The 17,088-nt window shown below is 43.2% G+C and overlaps 2 protein-coding genes across 3 annotated transcripts; both read left to right on the forward strand.

Moving 5' to 3' along the window:
• Window positions 1-218: 218 nt before the first annotated feature.
• Window positions 219-5,890, forward strand: LOC118265888 (guanine nucleotide-binding protein subunit beta-5). 2 transcript variants are annotated; one of them, XR_007705401.1, is made up of 5 exons: window positions 219-650; window positions 1,274-1,410; window positions 2,138-2,704; window positions 4,609-5,133; window positions 5,228-5,890. XR_007705401.1 is itself a non-coding variant. In XM_035579160.2 (4 exons), exons 1-4 carry the CDS (start codon window positions 530-532, stop codon window positions 4,849-4,851), a joined length of 1,068 nt encoding a protein of 355 aa, XP_035435053.1. In that variant the 5' UTR covers window positions 219-529; the 3' UTR covers window positions 4,852-5,890. The 2 variants fall into 2 exon arrangements, 1 of the variants encoding a protein (XP_035435053.1); XM_035579160.2 differs by having other exon boundaries at window positions 4,609-5,890.
• A 2,357-nt stretch (window positions 5,891-8,247) lies between these two features.
• LOC118265889 (basigin) lies at window positions 8,248-16,822 on the forward strand. The gene is made up of 5 exons (XM_035579162.2): window positions 8,248-8,475; window positions 14,416-14,581; window positions 15,300-15,540; window positions 15,761-16,122; window positions 16,189-16,822. Exons 1-5 carry the CDS (start codon window positions 8,406-8,408, stop codon window positions 16,199-16,201), a joined length of 852 nt encoding a protein of 283 aa, XP_035435055.2. The 5' UTR covers window positions 8,248-8,405; the 3' UTR covers window positions 16,202-16,822.
• Window positions 16,823-17,088: the final 266 nt, after the last annotated feature.

The raw sequence follows: 17,088 nt of genomic DNA on the forward strand, positions 1-17,088 counted from the left end.
AGCCATGCCATTAATCTAATTTCAATATATTTTTTAAAATAAAAATATATGTTAAATAAGTTAAGTTGTCCTATCTGTACATAAGGCTACTCTCGCCTCAGTTACGCCTATTACCACCATGCCCATGTTATCACACTCCCAGTCCAACACTTACTTAAGTCATAGAGAAAACGTTTTTTTTTTATATAGTTGGCATTAGAAAATATTTTTGACATTGACAACTGTTTCTGTAATAATTTCTGTTTGATAGATACGACGACTTCAGTCGAAGTTGGTATTGATTCAGCGTATAAAAGCAGAACCTATATCTGAACATAATAATAAAGCATTCGATAATTTTGTTAGAAGTGTTTGACTAACAGTGATGTCATATTATTTAAAGTTGTGAACCTTAATAGAGTGGTCGCGGTGGAGCAGTGTGGGGAGTGACCCATAGTACGGGTGGCCGAAGGGCGTGCGCGAAGTTTTCCCTGTAATAATGTGGCACTAGAAGCGTTGCAGTGCAGGCTTGAGGCTGCAGAGCGGCGCGATGGCGGCCGACACAGCGGTGGCGGCCAGCCCCGAGGAGACACTCGAGTCGCTGCTGCGTGAAGCCGAAGCACTAAAGCAGAAATTGGAGGAAGAGCGTCAAAAGCTCAATGATGTATCTCGTGAGTGTCGCATGTTGGCTGGCGTCAGCCACTGTCCGCTACGTCTATTTAGTAGAGCTGCCCATTTGTCCCTGTCCCTAAAAGTTAGAAAGACATTAGACCCGCCAGAACCTGTGGGAAACTATTCTTTTAGTTGTTGTTGTTGGAACAACATGACAGTGTGCTGTTTGCAACACAAATATGTGTGCCAGTGTATTAAATATTCCAGTACTGGCTTCGTTCTGCTGCTTTGTCTAAGTGTTTAGAATAACAGTAACAAAAGTGTCAAATTGAAAACCAAATAAATTTAAACTTAAAATCAAAAACAAAAATATAAATTGATAATGTATTAGTGTAGAAGATATTCCAGACAAATTCAAAAATACTAGAATAATGTCTCTGGATAAGTTGGAGTAATGTATACTTAGCTTTTCTTAGTTTATACTGTACTGTACCTGTACAGCGGGTCTTTGGTCAAGGTATCTTAAAATATCTAGTGTACAATGTAATAGATCCTAGTGTCTAAGACTGTCTATATCTGTCATCATGTCTATATCCGAGTCATGTAGGCCTGTAATGTAATATAAAGAGATCTTTTAGGTATATATTTGTTTCAAAGTTAGTTTGTTTTGTGTGTATTGCAGTGTCATGTGTAGCAGAACGGCTGGAAACCATTGCTTTCCCCAACTTGAAGCTGCGGCGCATGCTCAAGGGCCACCAGTCCAAGGTGCTCTGTTCCGACTGGTCTCCAGATAAACGACACATTGTGTCCTCATCACAGGTAAACCTCTTGCAGCACCATACATAATAATATTTCAATTCAAGTTATGTAAAAAGAAACATATGATCATAAATTAGGATTTTTTAAGAAGACATCCAATATAAAATTTCCAGCACTGTTCAGCTACAATGTAAATTTTTCAGTGTCGTGTCATGGCTTCATTTACATACAGCAGCACATTACAGCCAGACCCGAAACAACAATTTATGGATCACACAAAGTGATGTTTAGTGTGGGAATTGAACCTGTTACACTTCATGGGAAAGCCCGTGGCCAGTCATTGTGCCAATCGTATAGTGAATGTGGACTATCATATCAATCACAAAGTTGAAATAATTTATTTGAATTGGACATTTTGAATGTCTCGTTTGACTTGGCATGACTATGTCTAAATTTCATTAGATTTTAGAGATAAACAACCAGCTATCCATCGAGGCTTGGCTAGTTTTTACAGACTGTTTTTGGTTGTATATTTTACTCCATTGAATGTTATTTTGAATTTCAAATATATTGGAATACACATCATTTGGACTCTGCATTGAGTAAGCACGGTGATCACGGATGAAGCACGGATCCTTAAACCTTGTCCGTGCGAGAAGAGACCTTTGGTCAGGAGTGCCCTCTTATAAGCTGTTGATGTGACCTATCTAATGTGATGTACACATCATTTTAAAACTAGACGCATGGTTATCGCGATTAGGTACAGAATAGATGTGTTTGTGTGTAGGATGGCAAGGTGATGGTATGGGACGCATTCACGGCCACCAAGGAGCTGACCATCGCCATGCCGAGCACGTGGGTGATGGCGTGTGCGTACGCGCCGTCCGGCAACCTGGTGGCGGCGGGCGGGCTGGACAACAAGGTCACGGTGTTCCCGCTGGCGGGCGGCGAGGACGAGCCGGCCGCGCGCAAGCGCACCGTGGCCACGCACACGTCCTACATGTCGTGCTGCCTGTTCCCCAACACCGACCGCCAGATCCTCACGGGCAGCGGCGACGGCACGTGCGCGCTGTGGGACGTCGAGTCGGGCCAACTGCTGCAGAGCTTCCAGGCGCACGCCGCCGACGTGATGGCCCTGGACCTGGCGCCGTCCGACATGGGCGACACGTTCGTGTCGGGCGGCTGCGACCGCGCCGTGCTGGTCTGGGACATGCGCACGGGCCAGGCCGTGCAGGCCTTCGACACGCACGACTCCGACGTCAACAGCGTCAAGTACCACCCGTCGGGGGACTCGCTCGTCACCGGCTCCGACGACTCCTGCTGCCGCCTGTTCGACCTGCGCGCCGACCGCGAGGTACTTACTAACTTACTTCCTTCCCACCTTTTATTTTTAGGCCACGTACACGGGTAGAGCGAACAGTAGATTCAAATAGCGTGCTACTACTCTAACAATATCAAGTACTCTACCTGTGTTAGTACACCAAGCGCCTGTTTCGCGACCTGAAGCAAACACGTTTTTCTTTTCTTTCCATTTACAATTATATTGGTCGCCAGACCATACGCGAAGCAGTCAGTGCTGCGCCCCCCACTTCTAGAAGGTGGTTATTGTTCACCGTCTCCACGACCGCAGTCGGTTTCAGCAGTTCAGCTCCTAGTTACTAGTGGGTTCCGATGCAATGTTAAACGTTCCTCATATTGCGTTTTGTATCGCTCAATTCCAGCAAACCAAGGCGCATCAACTATTGCTCTTGAGATGCGATTAAGTGTTGATTTGAACCACCTTTTTGTTACCATCGATTGATCAGGTTAAAAGCTAAAAAGTGCATATTTTTATCTTTGAGCTAATTTGAACACTTTACAAATACGGCAATGCAACAGACGCTACATTCCTAAACAACCTACAACATTACAGCTCTTCTGTGGTCAACGTACATGGATCTGTTCACACAGAATTTTAATTTTGGTCTACATATTTAATTATTTGTTTTGCTAATGTTTTTTTATGGGTGTTCGTTGACTTGATCTATCAATCAACGCACAGCCTAAACACTGGACGGATCGGGCTGTTGTAGCAGCCGTGCATAATGTAGTAATGAATTAAATACGTAATTAATTAAAATGTAGAAAATAATAATTTTCAGTAAACTACGCTTAAAAAACTGACTTCAACCTCTTTCTCTCTTTTGTTTGGTTAGTATACCTGCTCCTAAGTGTAATGTAACAAATACTTTTGAAAAAATCTCATCAAAATCGGTTAACCAATCGGCGACATAATGGCAGACATACATAGTTACATACAGGTCAAACTGAGAACCTTCTTCCTTTTTTAAAGTCGATTAAATATCGGGCTACTGAGGTTTGGTTCAGAAATTCTTTTACTCTTAAGATTTACTGTAGTTTGGGCTTTTACAGAGCAAATATATACAACCATTCCTTTTTTGTACTACGTTGGTACGTTTATTGATCTTAAAGAACGTTATAAATATTTTATTATTATTGCACACAAATGACAATCCCATAACAGATATAAGTCTAATGCGACAAAGTAACTAGACATAAAATTAACTTAAGGGTGCTTTTCCACCAGAGAAGAGCTATGCTACGTTGCTGTAGATGCGTTCGGCTTCCACCAAACATATCGTCACCCTCCCGGCTAACTGTCCTAACTACCAATTGATGTTTTTCCAGGGCAACCGTTTTTCGGTCGGGCGTTACAGTTAAATTACTGTAGATGCGTTATTTGTGGCTTTATCAATGAATTAAAAAGTTTTTTATATAGGTCTTGGCTTATTCTTTAATTTTGTAGTCGCCCTAAAGCCCTAAGGTATCTATTTAATGTCAGTGCAGATACGTCAGTTTGTGAGATATAACAGTTAGCGGAGAGGGCGACGATATTCATTGTTACACAATACACATAGCTTAACACTGCTGGAAACGGACTCAGTTAAGCTGTTTTTTCTATGGAAAGATGTGTGCTATGGATGGCTTCCTTACTATTGATATAACACATCTCTGGTGGGAAAGCACTCTAACACGTTACGTACATCATTTGTATGAGCTATCTGACACGTAAGCTTATCTGGTACTTATATTAAAGTGGTGAAACAGGCGCTTACTGTACTTACTAATTAAGAAAAGCCGTAGGTACCAGTTTCACGTCAGAATTGGACTCCACTCCTATTGGTGAGCAGCGCCAGCCCTACTTCTGGAATATAGAATGGTTGGTACGTGCGAGTGTAGCAATAATGTGTCGTACAGGTGGCGCGGTACAGCAAGGAGAGCATCATCTTCGGCGTGAACTCGGTGGAGTGGTCGGTGAGCGGGCGCCTCGTGTTCGCGGGCTACAGCGACTACACGGCCTGCGCCTGGGACGCGCTGCGCGGCGCGCGCGTCTGCGTGCTCTGTGGACACGAGCACCGCGTCACGCGCGTGCAGCTGGCGCCCGACGGCACCGCGCTGTCCACCGCCTCCTGGGACGCCACCATACGCATCTGGGCGTAGGCGCCAGCACCGCGTCACGCGCGTGCAGCTGGCGCCCGACGGCACCGCGCTGTCCACCGCCTCCTGGGACGCCACCATACGCATCTGGGCGTAGGCGCCAGCACCGCGTCACGCGCGTGCAGCTGGCGCCCGACGGCACCGCGCTGTCCACCGCCTCCTGGGACGCCACCATACGCATCTGGGCGTAGGCGCCAGCACCGCGTCACGCGCGTACAGCTGGCGCCCGACGGCACCGCGCTGTCCACCGCCTCCTGGGACGCCACCATACGCATCTGGGCGTAGGTGCCAGCACCGCGTCACGCGCGTGCAGCTGGCGCCCGACGGCACCGCGCTGTCCACCGCCTCCTGGGACGCCACCATACGCATCTGGGCGTAGGCGCCAGCACCGCGTCACGCGCGTGCAGCTGGCGCCCGACGGCACCGCGCTGTCCACCGCCTCCTGGGACGCCACCATACGCATCTGGGCGTAGGCGCCAGCACCGCGTCACGCGCGTACAGCTGGCGCCCGACGGCACCGCGCTGTCCACCGCCTCCTGGGACGCCACCATACGCATCTGGGCGTAGGCGCCAGCACCGCGTCACGCGCGTGCAGCTGGCGCCCGACGGCACCGCGCTGTCCACCGCCTCCTGGGACGCCACCATACGCATCTGGGCGTAGGCGCCAGCACCGCGTCACGCGCGTGCAGCTGGCGCCCTCCGTCGCGCGCCTACTGCAGTACTGAGTACGCCGGAGCGGATATTAAGCTGCATTTCTTTAAACTATACTAGTATGGTTCCAAATACCTTGTGCGTAGATTTAGTCGCGTATACCTATAGCGCTAGTCGAAGATAGTATGATAAATAATTATTTATAAAGATTTATCTAAGTAATGTATGTAAATATTGGTTATGAAGCACGTGGAGGGGTGATGTTAATTTTTGCGAATATTTATTTTTAGACTTAGACATCTCAAGTATCATAGTAAAGTAAGGGCGGCCCAGCTCCGTCCGTCCAACAGCTCAGTGTTAGTCTCCTACTTATCAATAAATTTGAATGTTATTAACTTGTTTTATTTCCACAACAAAGTTCTCTCCGAGCTGGCAGCTACTCTAACAGTGTGGTGTGAACACTGACTGTTCCAGCGCCAAATTCTCACGAAAACAATGACCCGCCTGGTTCACCTGGTTGTTGAGTGATTAGAACACTACTGGGTATAGAGCTCGGGTCCGATTTCCGAGGCGGCAAATATTTTATTGTCTTTTGCGATATTTCAAAAATAAAATTATCGTTTACTACAAAAGAATTGCTATGACTTTATATCTTAATTTATGCAGTACCTACTTGCATTTCGCGACTTCGTCCGCGTAGGGTGGTGACTTTCGGGCAGAAAAGTATAGATAGCTGTCAGCTATCTATACTTTTCGAGTCTCGGGCACAGCTATTAGCTGTGCCGGAGACTTCGAGACCCGCACTTACGGCGGCCACGCGGAGATCGCCACGCAATCCTCGACGCCCAGAGGGTCTTCTGCGGCGGATGGGGCGTGAGGAGGATTGTTCCCTGACGCGCTGCGCCTCCTCCTTAGCTCTTATGACTGCTTCGCAGAATCAGGAGACGGCGTCCCAGTCCCCCTCGCTCCGCTCGAGAGGTTACCGTCGCCGATCACATCCCTAACGACACGGCGGTGCCCAGTCCATGCAGGGCTCACCGCCACTGTATGCTCCACTGTGTCTTCCGGGTGGTCCTCGCAATAACACCGGTCACAAGCAAGACAAACCCATTATAAGCACAACGCAAGCATTGCTTTTGTTTTACGCAAATTGCGATTGGCTAGTCAGTCAATCTTGTGAAACTTGGTTTTGTTTTTATGGGAAATATACTGTGTTTGTAAAATGCTTGCATGGGGACTAAAAATTCAGACTTCTATGTAGTTGTATCCACAACGAAGGGCTCGAAAATGGCCCGAGAAAAGGTTGGTATTGTCGTGCTCACGCTTTTTTATGGGTGGCCGGAGATCGTCACGTGATCCCGACGCCCGGAGTGTCTTTCGGGACGGCTTGGGCGTGAAGAGGTTCGTTCCCTCACGCGCCCCGTCTCCTATAGCGGTAGGTAGACTGACAAACGATAGAGTTGACCTCTTAGAACGTAGACTGCTCTATCTACTTCTTAGATTGGGCCGACTATAAACCAAACCATAAATGGTACTTTAAAAACGACAACAACTAAACAAAGAAAATATCTGCTCGTTCCGAAATGTAGGTTCGAATTGATAAAGACGAGCAAGAAACTCCATTCGTTACTCTTTTTACCCGACTGCGCCAGAAGGAGGGTTATGTTTTTCGAGAGTATGTATGTATGTATAATTGTTTGGCACGCTCTGCAGCCTTGATGGATTTTGGCTTGAGAGATGTCGTTAGATTCGTATTTACTGTGAGAATGGCACTGGATATATCAAAATTATAAAATAACAAAATAGCGGATTTTTGGCGCCAAATTCGAATATTGCTCACTCTCTAGCCTGTACGACTCGATGGATTTCAGCTTGATAGGGGGCGTTTGATTCGTATTTACGGTGAGAGTGACACTAGATATATCAAAATATAAAAATAATAAAACTAAAAGAAAATAAAAAAAGGTAATTTTAAAAACTAAAAAACCTGACTGCGTTTCTTTATAATATGAAAATGAAAAAACCCTAGAAAGCCAGCCGTATGTGCCTTCACTAAGTCTTCATATTTAGAATGGGTCCCGACTGCTTCAATTTTTCTTGTATTCTTGTTTTAGGGTTTTTTCATTTTCATATTATAAAGAAACGCAGTCGGGTTTTTTAGTTTTTTAAATTACCTATTTAAAAAATATGTTTACAATTTCTCTGAAACATAACCCAATATATAGTACGTTATACAATCTTTGATTATATAGACATATATTATCAAAGAATTCAACAATGCAGAGACCTTGCGATGTCCAAAACAAATGGTAGAACATACTAAGGGACTAATTCCTCAAAATTTAGTGCTCACATAGATAAGTATAATGATGATCCGAAATAGTGCTTCTATATAAAAAAATAAGAACTCATTGTCAATAAAGAAAGAAATAAATGCTCGATGCCATAGAATGACGATTGATGATGACGGATGAGATCTAATAAAACTAGATCTATCAAAATCAAGATCAATTGCCCATTACAATCGATTTAATTATTATTGGAATCTGGATAACTCCTGACTACATTTAAGTATTCTCCAGTAGAGCCCAACCAACATGCTGCCAAGATTTTTGTTTTCTTTATTTGTTTGTATCTATGTATGTATTTTAAAAGAAACAATTTTTTGTAAGGGCATAAAGACTCGGCGTCCAATCAACTCATAAATAATAAAAAAAAATATCTGTCTGCGCCAAAGTGCGCCATTTTACTTTTTCACTCACAACAGGAAATCATTCATTGTTCTGCTACTGTGCGAGCGGACGAGTCACTTCGATCTATTGGAATTTAGAGTATAGACAGTGCCTTAGCTGTTTTTCCTTAGTATTATCTTTTTGTTGGAAACAGTGTGAGTTAAACTTGTCGCCATGCTGCGGCAACTGTTATTACCTCCGGTATTGCTATTTATAGCTCTCGGAGTTCCCTCAAACGCACAAAGTAAGTAATTTTAATTCCTAATTGTTTTAGTATCGACCTCGACTGTATCTTGTGATAAGTATCCAAGTCCCTATATGTATCGGGTGTCATTCGGTCTGGTACGACACCTTAATACTGTTGAAATATTGAATAATCTAATCTATGAACGCAATTTCATTGCTCTTCGTCCGATCCGTTAGGTTCGCGCATGTATTTGCATTGTACTTTAGTTTGACGCAGACATGAGAGTCGATAAATACGTGATCCCGTCGCAGCTGATGGGCGACGGCTGTCGTATGATGTCACACGATGAGTAATAAAATTTGTTTCGACCTAATTACGGTTAATTAAAAATTATCAAATATTTAGTAGGTAGATGTATTGCGGCGGTACGCAGGGCCAGTTCCTCTATCTATTACTGTATCACAGTGTTTTAGAAACCCTTGGGGAGGACATTTTTAGCTAATAGCGTAAATCGATGTAGTTAGACCTAATAACACAAATTGCAAAAGAAACCCCATGTCAATTATTTTTAGTTTTCGAGAAAAAAATACTAAAGTTGCTAATTCGGAGTGTGGTTTAAATAGGATTTTTTAAAATTTTTCTTTTATCTTTAAAATAAAGAGCAAAATTTGATATCCGGATTTTATCACATATATTTATGTGTTATTCAAGCTTTACAACACGAATGAATTGTAACTAGGTACAAAGATATTTGCAAAAAATCCAATTTTAGTTTCTATTTTTTATTTCTTTATTGACATAGTTTCCGCACGAAATCTTCATGGTAAATTATAGTTAGCCTTTTGTACTATGTACTTGAATTAAATCAGCCACATAATCCGTGGTATTACAAAATTATGTACAATTGAAAAAAAATCTAAGCGCCTTTATTATTACAAATAGCAAAGTCAACAATCAGCACTTTGCTTTTTAAATGATACAATAATTTTAAATTTAATCTACCATATGGATATGTTTAATATATACATGTTTTAATGTGTATTTCTTTCAATTACGTAGGTCCTAGTAATAGTCACCACACGATTTTTAATTGCAAACTATCATGACATGACATTTGCTATATGGTAGATTAATTAAGAATTTATTTTAAGCATTATCTTCTAAAATGTCGACTTCTCTAGATAAAATTATTGTATCATTTAAAAAGCAAAGTGCTGATTGTGGACTTTGCTATTTGTAATAATAAAGGCGCTTAGATTTTTTTTCAATTGTACATAATTTTGTAATACCACGGATTATGTGGCTGATTTAATTTAAGTACATAGTACAAAAGGCTAAGTATCATTTACCATGAAGATTTCGTGCGGAAACTATGTCAATAAAGAAATAAAAAATAGAAACTAAAATTGGATTTTTTGCAAATATCTTTGTACCTAGTTACAATTCATTCGTGTTGTAAAGCTTGAATAACACATAAATATATGTGATAAAATCCGGATATCAAATTTGACTCTTTATTTTAAAGATAAAAGAAAAATTTTAAAAATCCTATTTAAACCACACTTCGAATTAGCAACTTTAGTTTTCTCGAAAACTAAAAATAATTGACATGGGGTTTCTTTTGCAATTTGTGTTATTAGGACTAACTACATCGATATACGCTATTAGCTAAAAATGTCCTCCCCCAAGGGTTTCTAAAACACTGTGTGTATTCGTATTCCGATTAAGCCGGGTCCAGACGAGTGTAACGTGTAATGTAATCCACCGCGTAATGTAACACGAATTCTACGTGTGGACGGCAGTACGAGCATTACATGTAACACTCGCGCTGAAGAATTCGTGTTACATTACACGGTGGATTACATTACACGTTACACTCGTCTGGACCCGGCTTTAGATCAAGGACTAGTCGTCGTCGTCATGCACATACAGTAAGCGATTCGATACAATGCGATGCTTAGTAGAATAGGTAGCTTCTTTTTAGTTGATCAGTGAGTATAGTTATTAGTTGTAATAACCATGTAGATGAATACAATTATGAATATTTAGATTGTATCCATCCATGGTTATTGTTCTGTAGGTAGTAAAACATTTAGTCTTTTATTATATTACTGTAATTTCCAAAAAGGTACTGTGTGTGTTTTGTCAAGGAAATAATTTCACAGTGAAATTATTTGTTACTTGGGTAAGCCAAGCAATGAAGGGCCAAAATCAAGTAAATGTGGTAGACGGAATGTTAACCACATCTAAGCATGGCTCCGGCATTCACATATGTTTACTTAGTTGATAATTTGTCAGTTTTGATTAATTGATAAACAGTACCTTATAATGAATTATTTTTTTAAATTCCCTACATAAATAAAGATTAAAAGAAATGATTTAAATTAACAACTAGTGATGATACCTACAGCATTAAACATAGGAGAGAATTTGTTGGTATGGCTACAGGGAGTGTGAGCGTTTGGTGTAATCTTGCTGAACACAAAAACTGCTATTAACTGTGCAGATAATTTCCTGAGCTCAGTGTTGTTTGTTCCATATCTTAACTTTATCAGTAGAACTGAGTAAACAAGCTAGCAATGTCTCTTTATTTAATCATAAAACAATGAACATCATGACTTGTATTTGTTTTATTAACTGCTAACTAAATAAATGATACCACAACTAATGCGGGGCTGTTTGTTAGTATTCTCTATTAAGGCCTCTGATGCAACTGAGATTGAAAAAGAAGAAGTACATAATTAAAGGACAAGCATCGTCAATATTTCCAAAATTCCTGAATCATATATTTATTTATTTTACTCTAACAACTGAAAAACAAGACCTTGTTTGAACTTTCATACATAAATAATAATAGCCCTTTGCTGGTGATAAATTCTTACTTGATAAATAATTGGTTAGTAGTTCTGTGATCCCATTTGATATGTGTGCCTACTCAATCCGACTATATATAAATATAAACCTGTACTGTATACTGATATAAGTCTGTATATCTTTTGAGCGACTACTTTTTTAAATCTCTTAGCAATTGCCTACATAATAAAGTATATAGTCTGCATTCCATGTGTGCAACCTTGATAGTTGCGCTCAGTGTGGATGAATCAGTCAGGACATGTTATTTTATGCTAGAGTTCCTTGGTAAATGACCTATCCAACTCAAAAGTATTTTTTCAAACTGTATGTAACCAAGTATTTCCTGAGAATGGTGCATTCAAAGAAACATAAACTCTTGAGCTTTATACCTAATATGTAAATATGTAATATGTATACAATAATAATATAGATACCATAAGATAGATGGTCAAGATGACCATCTAATATTATGTTACCACAATCAAACAGTTTGGAAGGTTACTCTTGGAACCTTGGGCTTCGTACCAACAAACATATAGCATTAGCGCTCAAGATGTCAATTTCTCCTTTTGACGAGGACATGTAATTATACCGTGTTTTTAGTTGATTAAATAATGATTTCTTAGAATACTAAGAAATCATTCTTTGGTGATATAGCGGCATGATTTAGCGACTTGTTATAGCGGCAACAAAAATACATCATCACACGACCTCGTGACAGATAGATGGACGGACGGACAGCAGAGACGTAGTAATAAGGTTCCCGTTTTTACCCTTTGGGTACGGAACCCTAAAACCCTAGTCGTCTGTCTAGTAAAAATTACTAATCTTCCCCCATGGTCTGTTACCCTGAATCATCGACCTCCAAACGCTACAACAGCTCGCGCGTCAATGTGGCCACAGCACCGCACCGCTTGTCGCGCCCGCCACACGCCGTAGCCGTGATCGTATACGTTCGTGTATGAGCGGGCACATACACGTAGGTAAGACGTTACTTAGTCGCATTAATTATTATAGTTAGGAACATAAAGTGATCAATGCAGGCCAGGCAGTAGCGACACTTTAATACTACATTAATATATTTACTTGGAGTATCTTGGTGAATCTACGGTAGTTTGAGGTACTGAAATGTTTTGCTGTATGAAAAAGACGTTTTGTAACCGGAGGAGATCGAGACTGAGGTGTAGGGGTAGTACGAATAGTGATGCGAGGCATGCGCAGACGCGGACGTGACTGTGGAGGAGGGCGCGCCACTCACGGTGGAATGCGCTCTGCGCGTGGAGGAGCGCGCCGAGTGGAGGAAGGACGGCGGCGCCGTGCCCAGCGACATGCGGCCGGCGGGCGAGGCGGCGGCGGCCGGCAAGCTCACGGCGCGGCTCACGGCGGCCGCGGCGCGCGCGGCGCACGCCGGCGAGTACACGTGCGCGCGCCAGGCGTCCGCGCGCGTGCGCGTGCACGTCCGGCCCGCGTCCAGCCCGGCCGGTACACAGACAGACAGACCGCTCGACGCGGTCATGTTAACTAGCTTTGCTCTTCCTACTAGTTACTGTTTGTAGTTTGATCTATAGTTATAGTCACGTTTGTTTGAAGCTATTACCGTGTTGTTGATTGTTATTATCGCGAGTAAATTTAGTTCTCATTTCCTTGTATTTACGTTACCAGGTATGATTAAATATTATTTGTAGTTGACAAGTTATTATTTTCCGTGTCACCGAGTTCTCTCAATGAGAACGCGGGTGGCGCCGCGGCACACACTCTGCGCTTGGCTCACGTATTTCGTTATCTAAATCTAGTTGACGTATTGCTGGCTCTGTTCGCCTGTAGTTAAGCTTCAGTATCTGTAGGTGTTGTTACTGCAGTATGTCGCTGATACACATCGCCAGTACTACGGACTTGATCGGGCCAGATAACGTTGTAGTAACGTTATCTTTGTAATGATAAGTACTTTTGATTTAATTACCAGCTAAATCATGAGGAATATTGAAATATGAAAACGACTACCTACGACGTTGATAAGAATATTGGTAGCTGGTACTGAATACATATTCTGTTTTTTAAAATCTCCTTTCTATGTGGTTTTTATTTTCTACATTTTTATATAATAATATGATAAATTATTACATTGGTTAATTTTAGTTCCTTAACTCAACCACCAAAAATATCTCAAAATTTATAAAGTTATTTAGAAATCATCAAAAATAATATATACATAATAGTGTATTAGGTAATAATATAATTACAATAATTAATATATGTTCAGTTTTCGTTTCGTATAAAAACGAACTTTTGAAGAAAAAGATAATATGTGTAGGGTGCAAAATGGGAATGTAACTAGAGAGACCGTTCTCCGGTTCGATTAACCGCTCGGGCAGTGTGCTCTAACAGAACTACTAGCGAAAAGTGGACGTTATGTGTGTTGCTACTTGCTATACGGATATTATGTCACTTTGTCGTACCACACTAAGGGCATGAGGTTAACGTTTATTATTAGGAGGAATTGGTCGTGCCTAACGAGCCCCGAATACGTCAAACAAAGTAGTGATGTCGAATTGTCAACCACCGCCAACCACCGCCGCCGATCCATCCGTGTCAGTAGGAGAACGTAGGCCTCTCTCAGCGTAGTACCCACTGCACCTCCGAGACGTTACTCCGGCGCGCGCAGCCTGCTCGGCGAGGACGGTGATGACAAGATGGCGGCTCAAATCTTTGTTGTCCTACACACTTTCATGTCTAAATTCATGAACATACTAAAGTGTTTTTTTTTAATTGGTACCCAATTACTCATCCGCAATATAACACCATACGTCTTAATACCTAGACCTAATTTTCGGAAACAATTTTTCCAAAAAGTTTAAAAATCTGTTGCTCCCTTAAAGATATTTCGAAAACATTTTCAACCTTGATATTTAGATTGCGTTTGAGTATCAGCCAGTGCCAAGTTTCAATAATATCTTTTCAGTAGTTTCCATGAATTTGGTTTCGCTCCGCTTTAAGCTCGTAAGTGATTTGATACCTAATAAGGATTCCCCATCGAGTAGGCACGTAGTCGAAGCTTATGGTTGAGTATCAGTGTATGAGTACGAGTTGGACTCGCTGCTTGGTACGTGGCTGCATGGCGGCAGTGACAGCGGCGCTGTGTTGCAGGCGAGGCGCCAGCTGCGGGCGCCGGGGGCACCGCAGGCGCTGCGGGCGCTGCCAGCGCGGCGGCGGCCGGCGACGTGGCGCTGGAGCTCACGTACTACGACGTGGGCCGCGCCTTCTCCTTCAACTGCACCATCCCGCGCACTGCGGACGCCGGTGGCTTCGTTTGGTAATACTTTATACCGTATAAGCTAAATGCGCTATCCAACACAAAAAGAATTATTCAAATCGGACCAGTAGTTCCGGAGATTAGCGCGTTCAAACAAACAAACAAACTCTTCAGCTTTATAATATTAGTATTAGTATAGATGGGGAGACCTCTTATGACTTAATTTTAACAACATAATATGTTGTACAGTATGGAGATCAATATTATTGATCTCCATACTGTACACCTGGCTACTTCTACATACTATAACTAATGCATACTGATAACTAATCTATACACTTCTGCATTAGACAAAAACAGTTCATATGTGTAGTTATATATTTATTTTTCCAGATAAATTCAAATTACTTTAAACGATAATTATTTCTATATAAAAATATCTTTACACTTACACTTATCGTCACATACATATCGTGGTAGACCTGACGTTTACGACGCCTGCTTCTCATGCATGAGGTTGGAAACCTGCCATTATACAAAAAAGTTTCTTTGGGAAAGTTGTTTGTAATCATGAGTATGAGTTTAAATATCGGTCACTAATTACCAGTCACCCTATAGATGACCTGAAAAAAGTGTGTTGTGGGTACGGTACCGAGACGTTGTCTCTAACTACCTGCAGTCCTGTCTAGAAGTAGAACGATGCAAGAGTCACTGGGCGAGCGATATTTCATATTATTAAGCAAATGGCGAGTCGTATATTGAGAGTGTGTATGTACAGGAGGAAGAACGGCACTCTGGTGGAGGAAGTCTGGGACCTGCGCGAGCGATACAAGCTGGAGGAGGGCGGCGCCGTGTTCCGCCTCAACGGACGCTCGGCCGAGGACGACTTCGGCAACTACACCTGCGCGCTCGGCGGCGCCGCGCCCGCGCAGGGCTGGGAGCTGCGCGGCCGCCCATACGCCAAGCTGCCCGCCAACACCAACGTCGTCGAGGGACAGAAACTTAAGCTCGTCTGCAGGGTGAGAGTCAATCGCTAAAATTATTACTCTTCTTATAAGTTTCTTTATCTGTTGAATAACTCCACCGGACGTGGCGACTTTGCTACGTTCGGTGATGGTGTCCTGTCACGAATCAGATTCATTGCTCATTTCGGGGTCCTCTGCGAAGCGCAGCGGTCTCCAAAACGAGAAAACGTGGTAATGAATCAGACGACCGGCTATAACGGGTCGTTCCGCGCAGGTGGTGGGCAAGCCGTACCCCGAGGTGAAGTGGACGGTGGCCAACTCGTCGGAGGAGGGCAACGGCACGGACGTGACGGTGGCGCTGGGCGCGCGCGCCGTGCTGGCGGCGTCGGAGCAGGGCGTGGCGGGCGCCGAGCTGGTCCTGGAGGCGGCGCAGCGCGGGGACGCCGGCGTGTACTCGTGCGTGGCGGCGGACGGCCAGGCCGCCACCACGCTGCGCGTCAAGGACATGTACGCGGCGCTGTGGCCCTTCCTGGGCATCTGCGCCGAGGTGTTCGTGCTGTGCGCCATCATCCTGGTGTACGAGAAGCGCCGCACCAAGCCCGAGCTGGACGACTCGGACACGGACAACCACGAGCAGTGAGTGCCGCCGCCGCCCTCGCGCCGCGCCCCGGGCCCGCCTGACGCTTTGCTTGTGTGTTGCAGGAAGAAGTCGTAAGGCGCCGCGCGGCGGGTCGCGGGCAGCTGGCGCCCGTTGACTTTGTGATCGTTGTTATGTTTCGTTCGCAATAGATCCCGTGCCTCCCCTTCTCCCCGTTGACGACGGCGTCGTTCTGCCGGCCGGCCTCTACGTCTGTCGCTCCTTCGCGTCCGTCCGGTCGTCGCAGAACGGGCTGCTAATTTAATGTTTCAAATCCGAGAAAGTACAATAACTAAAATTCAAGCTCTACAGTGTTTTATACTAATCACAGAAATACATTTATTAGACTCAACTATGCTATTTTAAATATAGCTTTGTAATATAATTATGTTCTGACTCGTTTGTACTTATATTTTATTTTTTAGATTTTTATTACTTTGTTTATCGTTACTTACATAGTGTAAGTGCCGAGCGGCGACGATGCCTGTAATAATATTATACATTATTGAGGTAACTAGACGTTCCGACACCTTGTTGTTACGCCTGTACAACTTGTGAGACGAGACAGATTTCGAAGTTCTAAGCTTCAAACGCAAGGCGCTGCCGAGCTCGTCAGTTGCAACTGTCACAGCCGCTCGATACCGACTATATTATGTATTTAATAACAGAATTAGATAATATAATAAATTATTATGTTTACGCATGTGTTTTATTTAAAAAAATAATAAATAGACAATGAGACGAAAACTAAAGGTTAAGTTTACGAATTTGGCCAGTCTTATTGGCGAGGAGTTATAATACTCACACAGGCGAATACTAAGTCGGAGACACACTTGTATGTTGTGGCGTGGCGTGGGAAGTGGCCACCAATCGGTTGTAATTCGGCGACACGCCACAACACACAAGTGTAACTACACACGCGTCAATTGCCGGCTTGTATTTATCAGTTTTATAAATCCTGGCCG

The sequence above is a fragment of the Spodoptera frugiperda genome, chromosome 7 (genome assembly GCF_023101765.2).
Source record: "Spodoptera frugiperda isolate SF20-4 chromosome 7, AGI-APGP_CSIRO_Sfru_2.0, whole genome shotgun sequence".
NCBI classification, from domain to species: Eukaryota; Metazoa; Arthropoda; class Insecta; order Lepidoptera; family Noctuidae; genus Spodoptera; species Spodoptera frugiperda.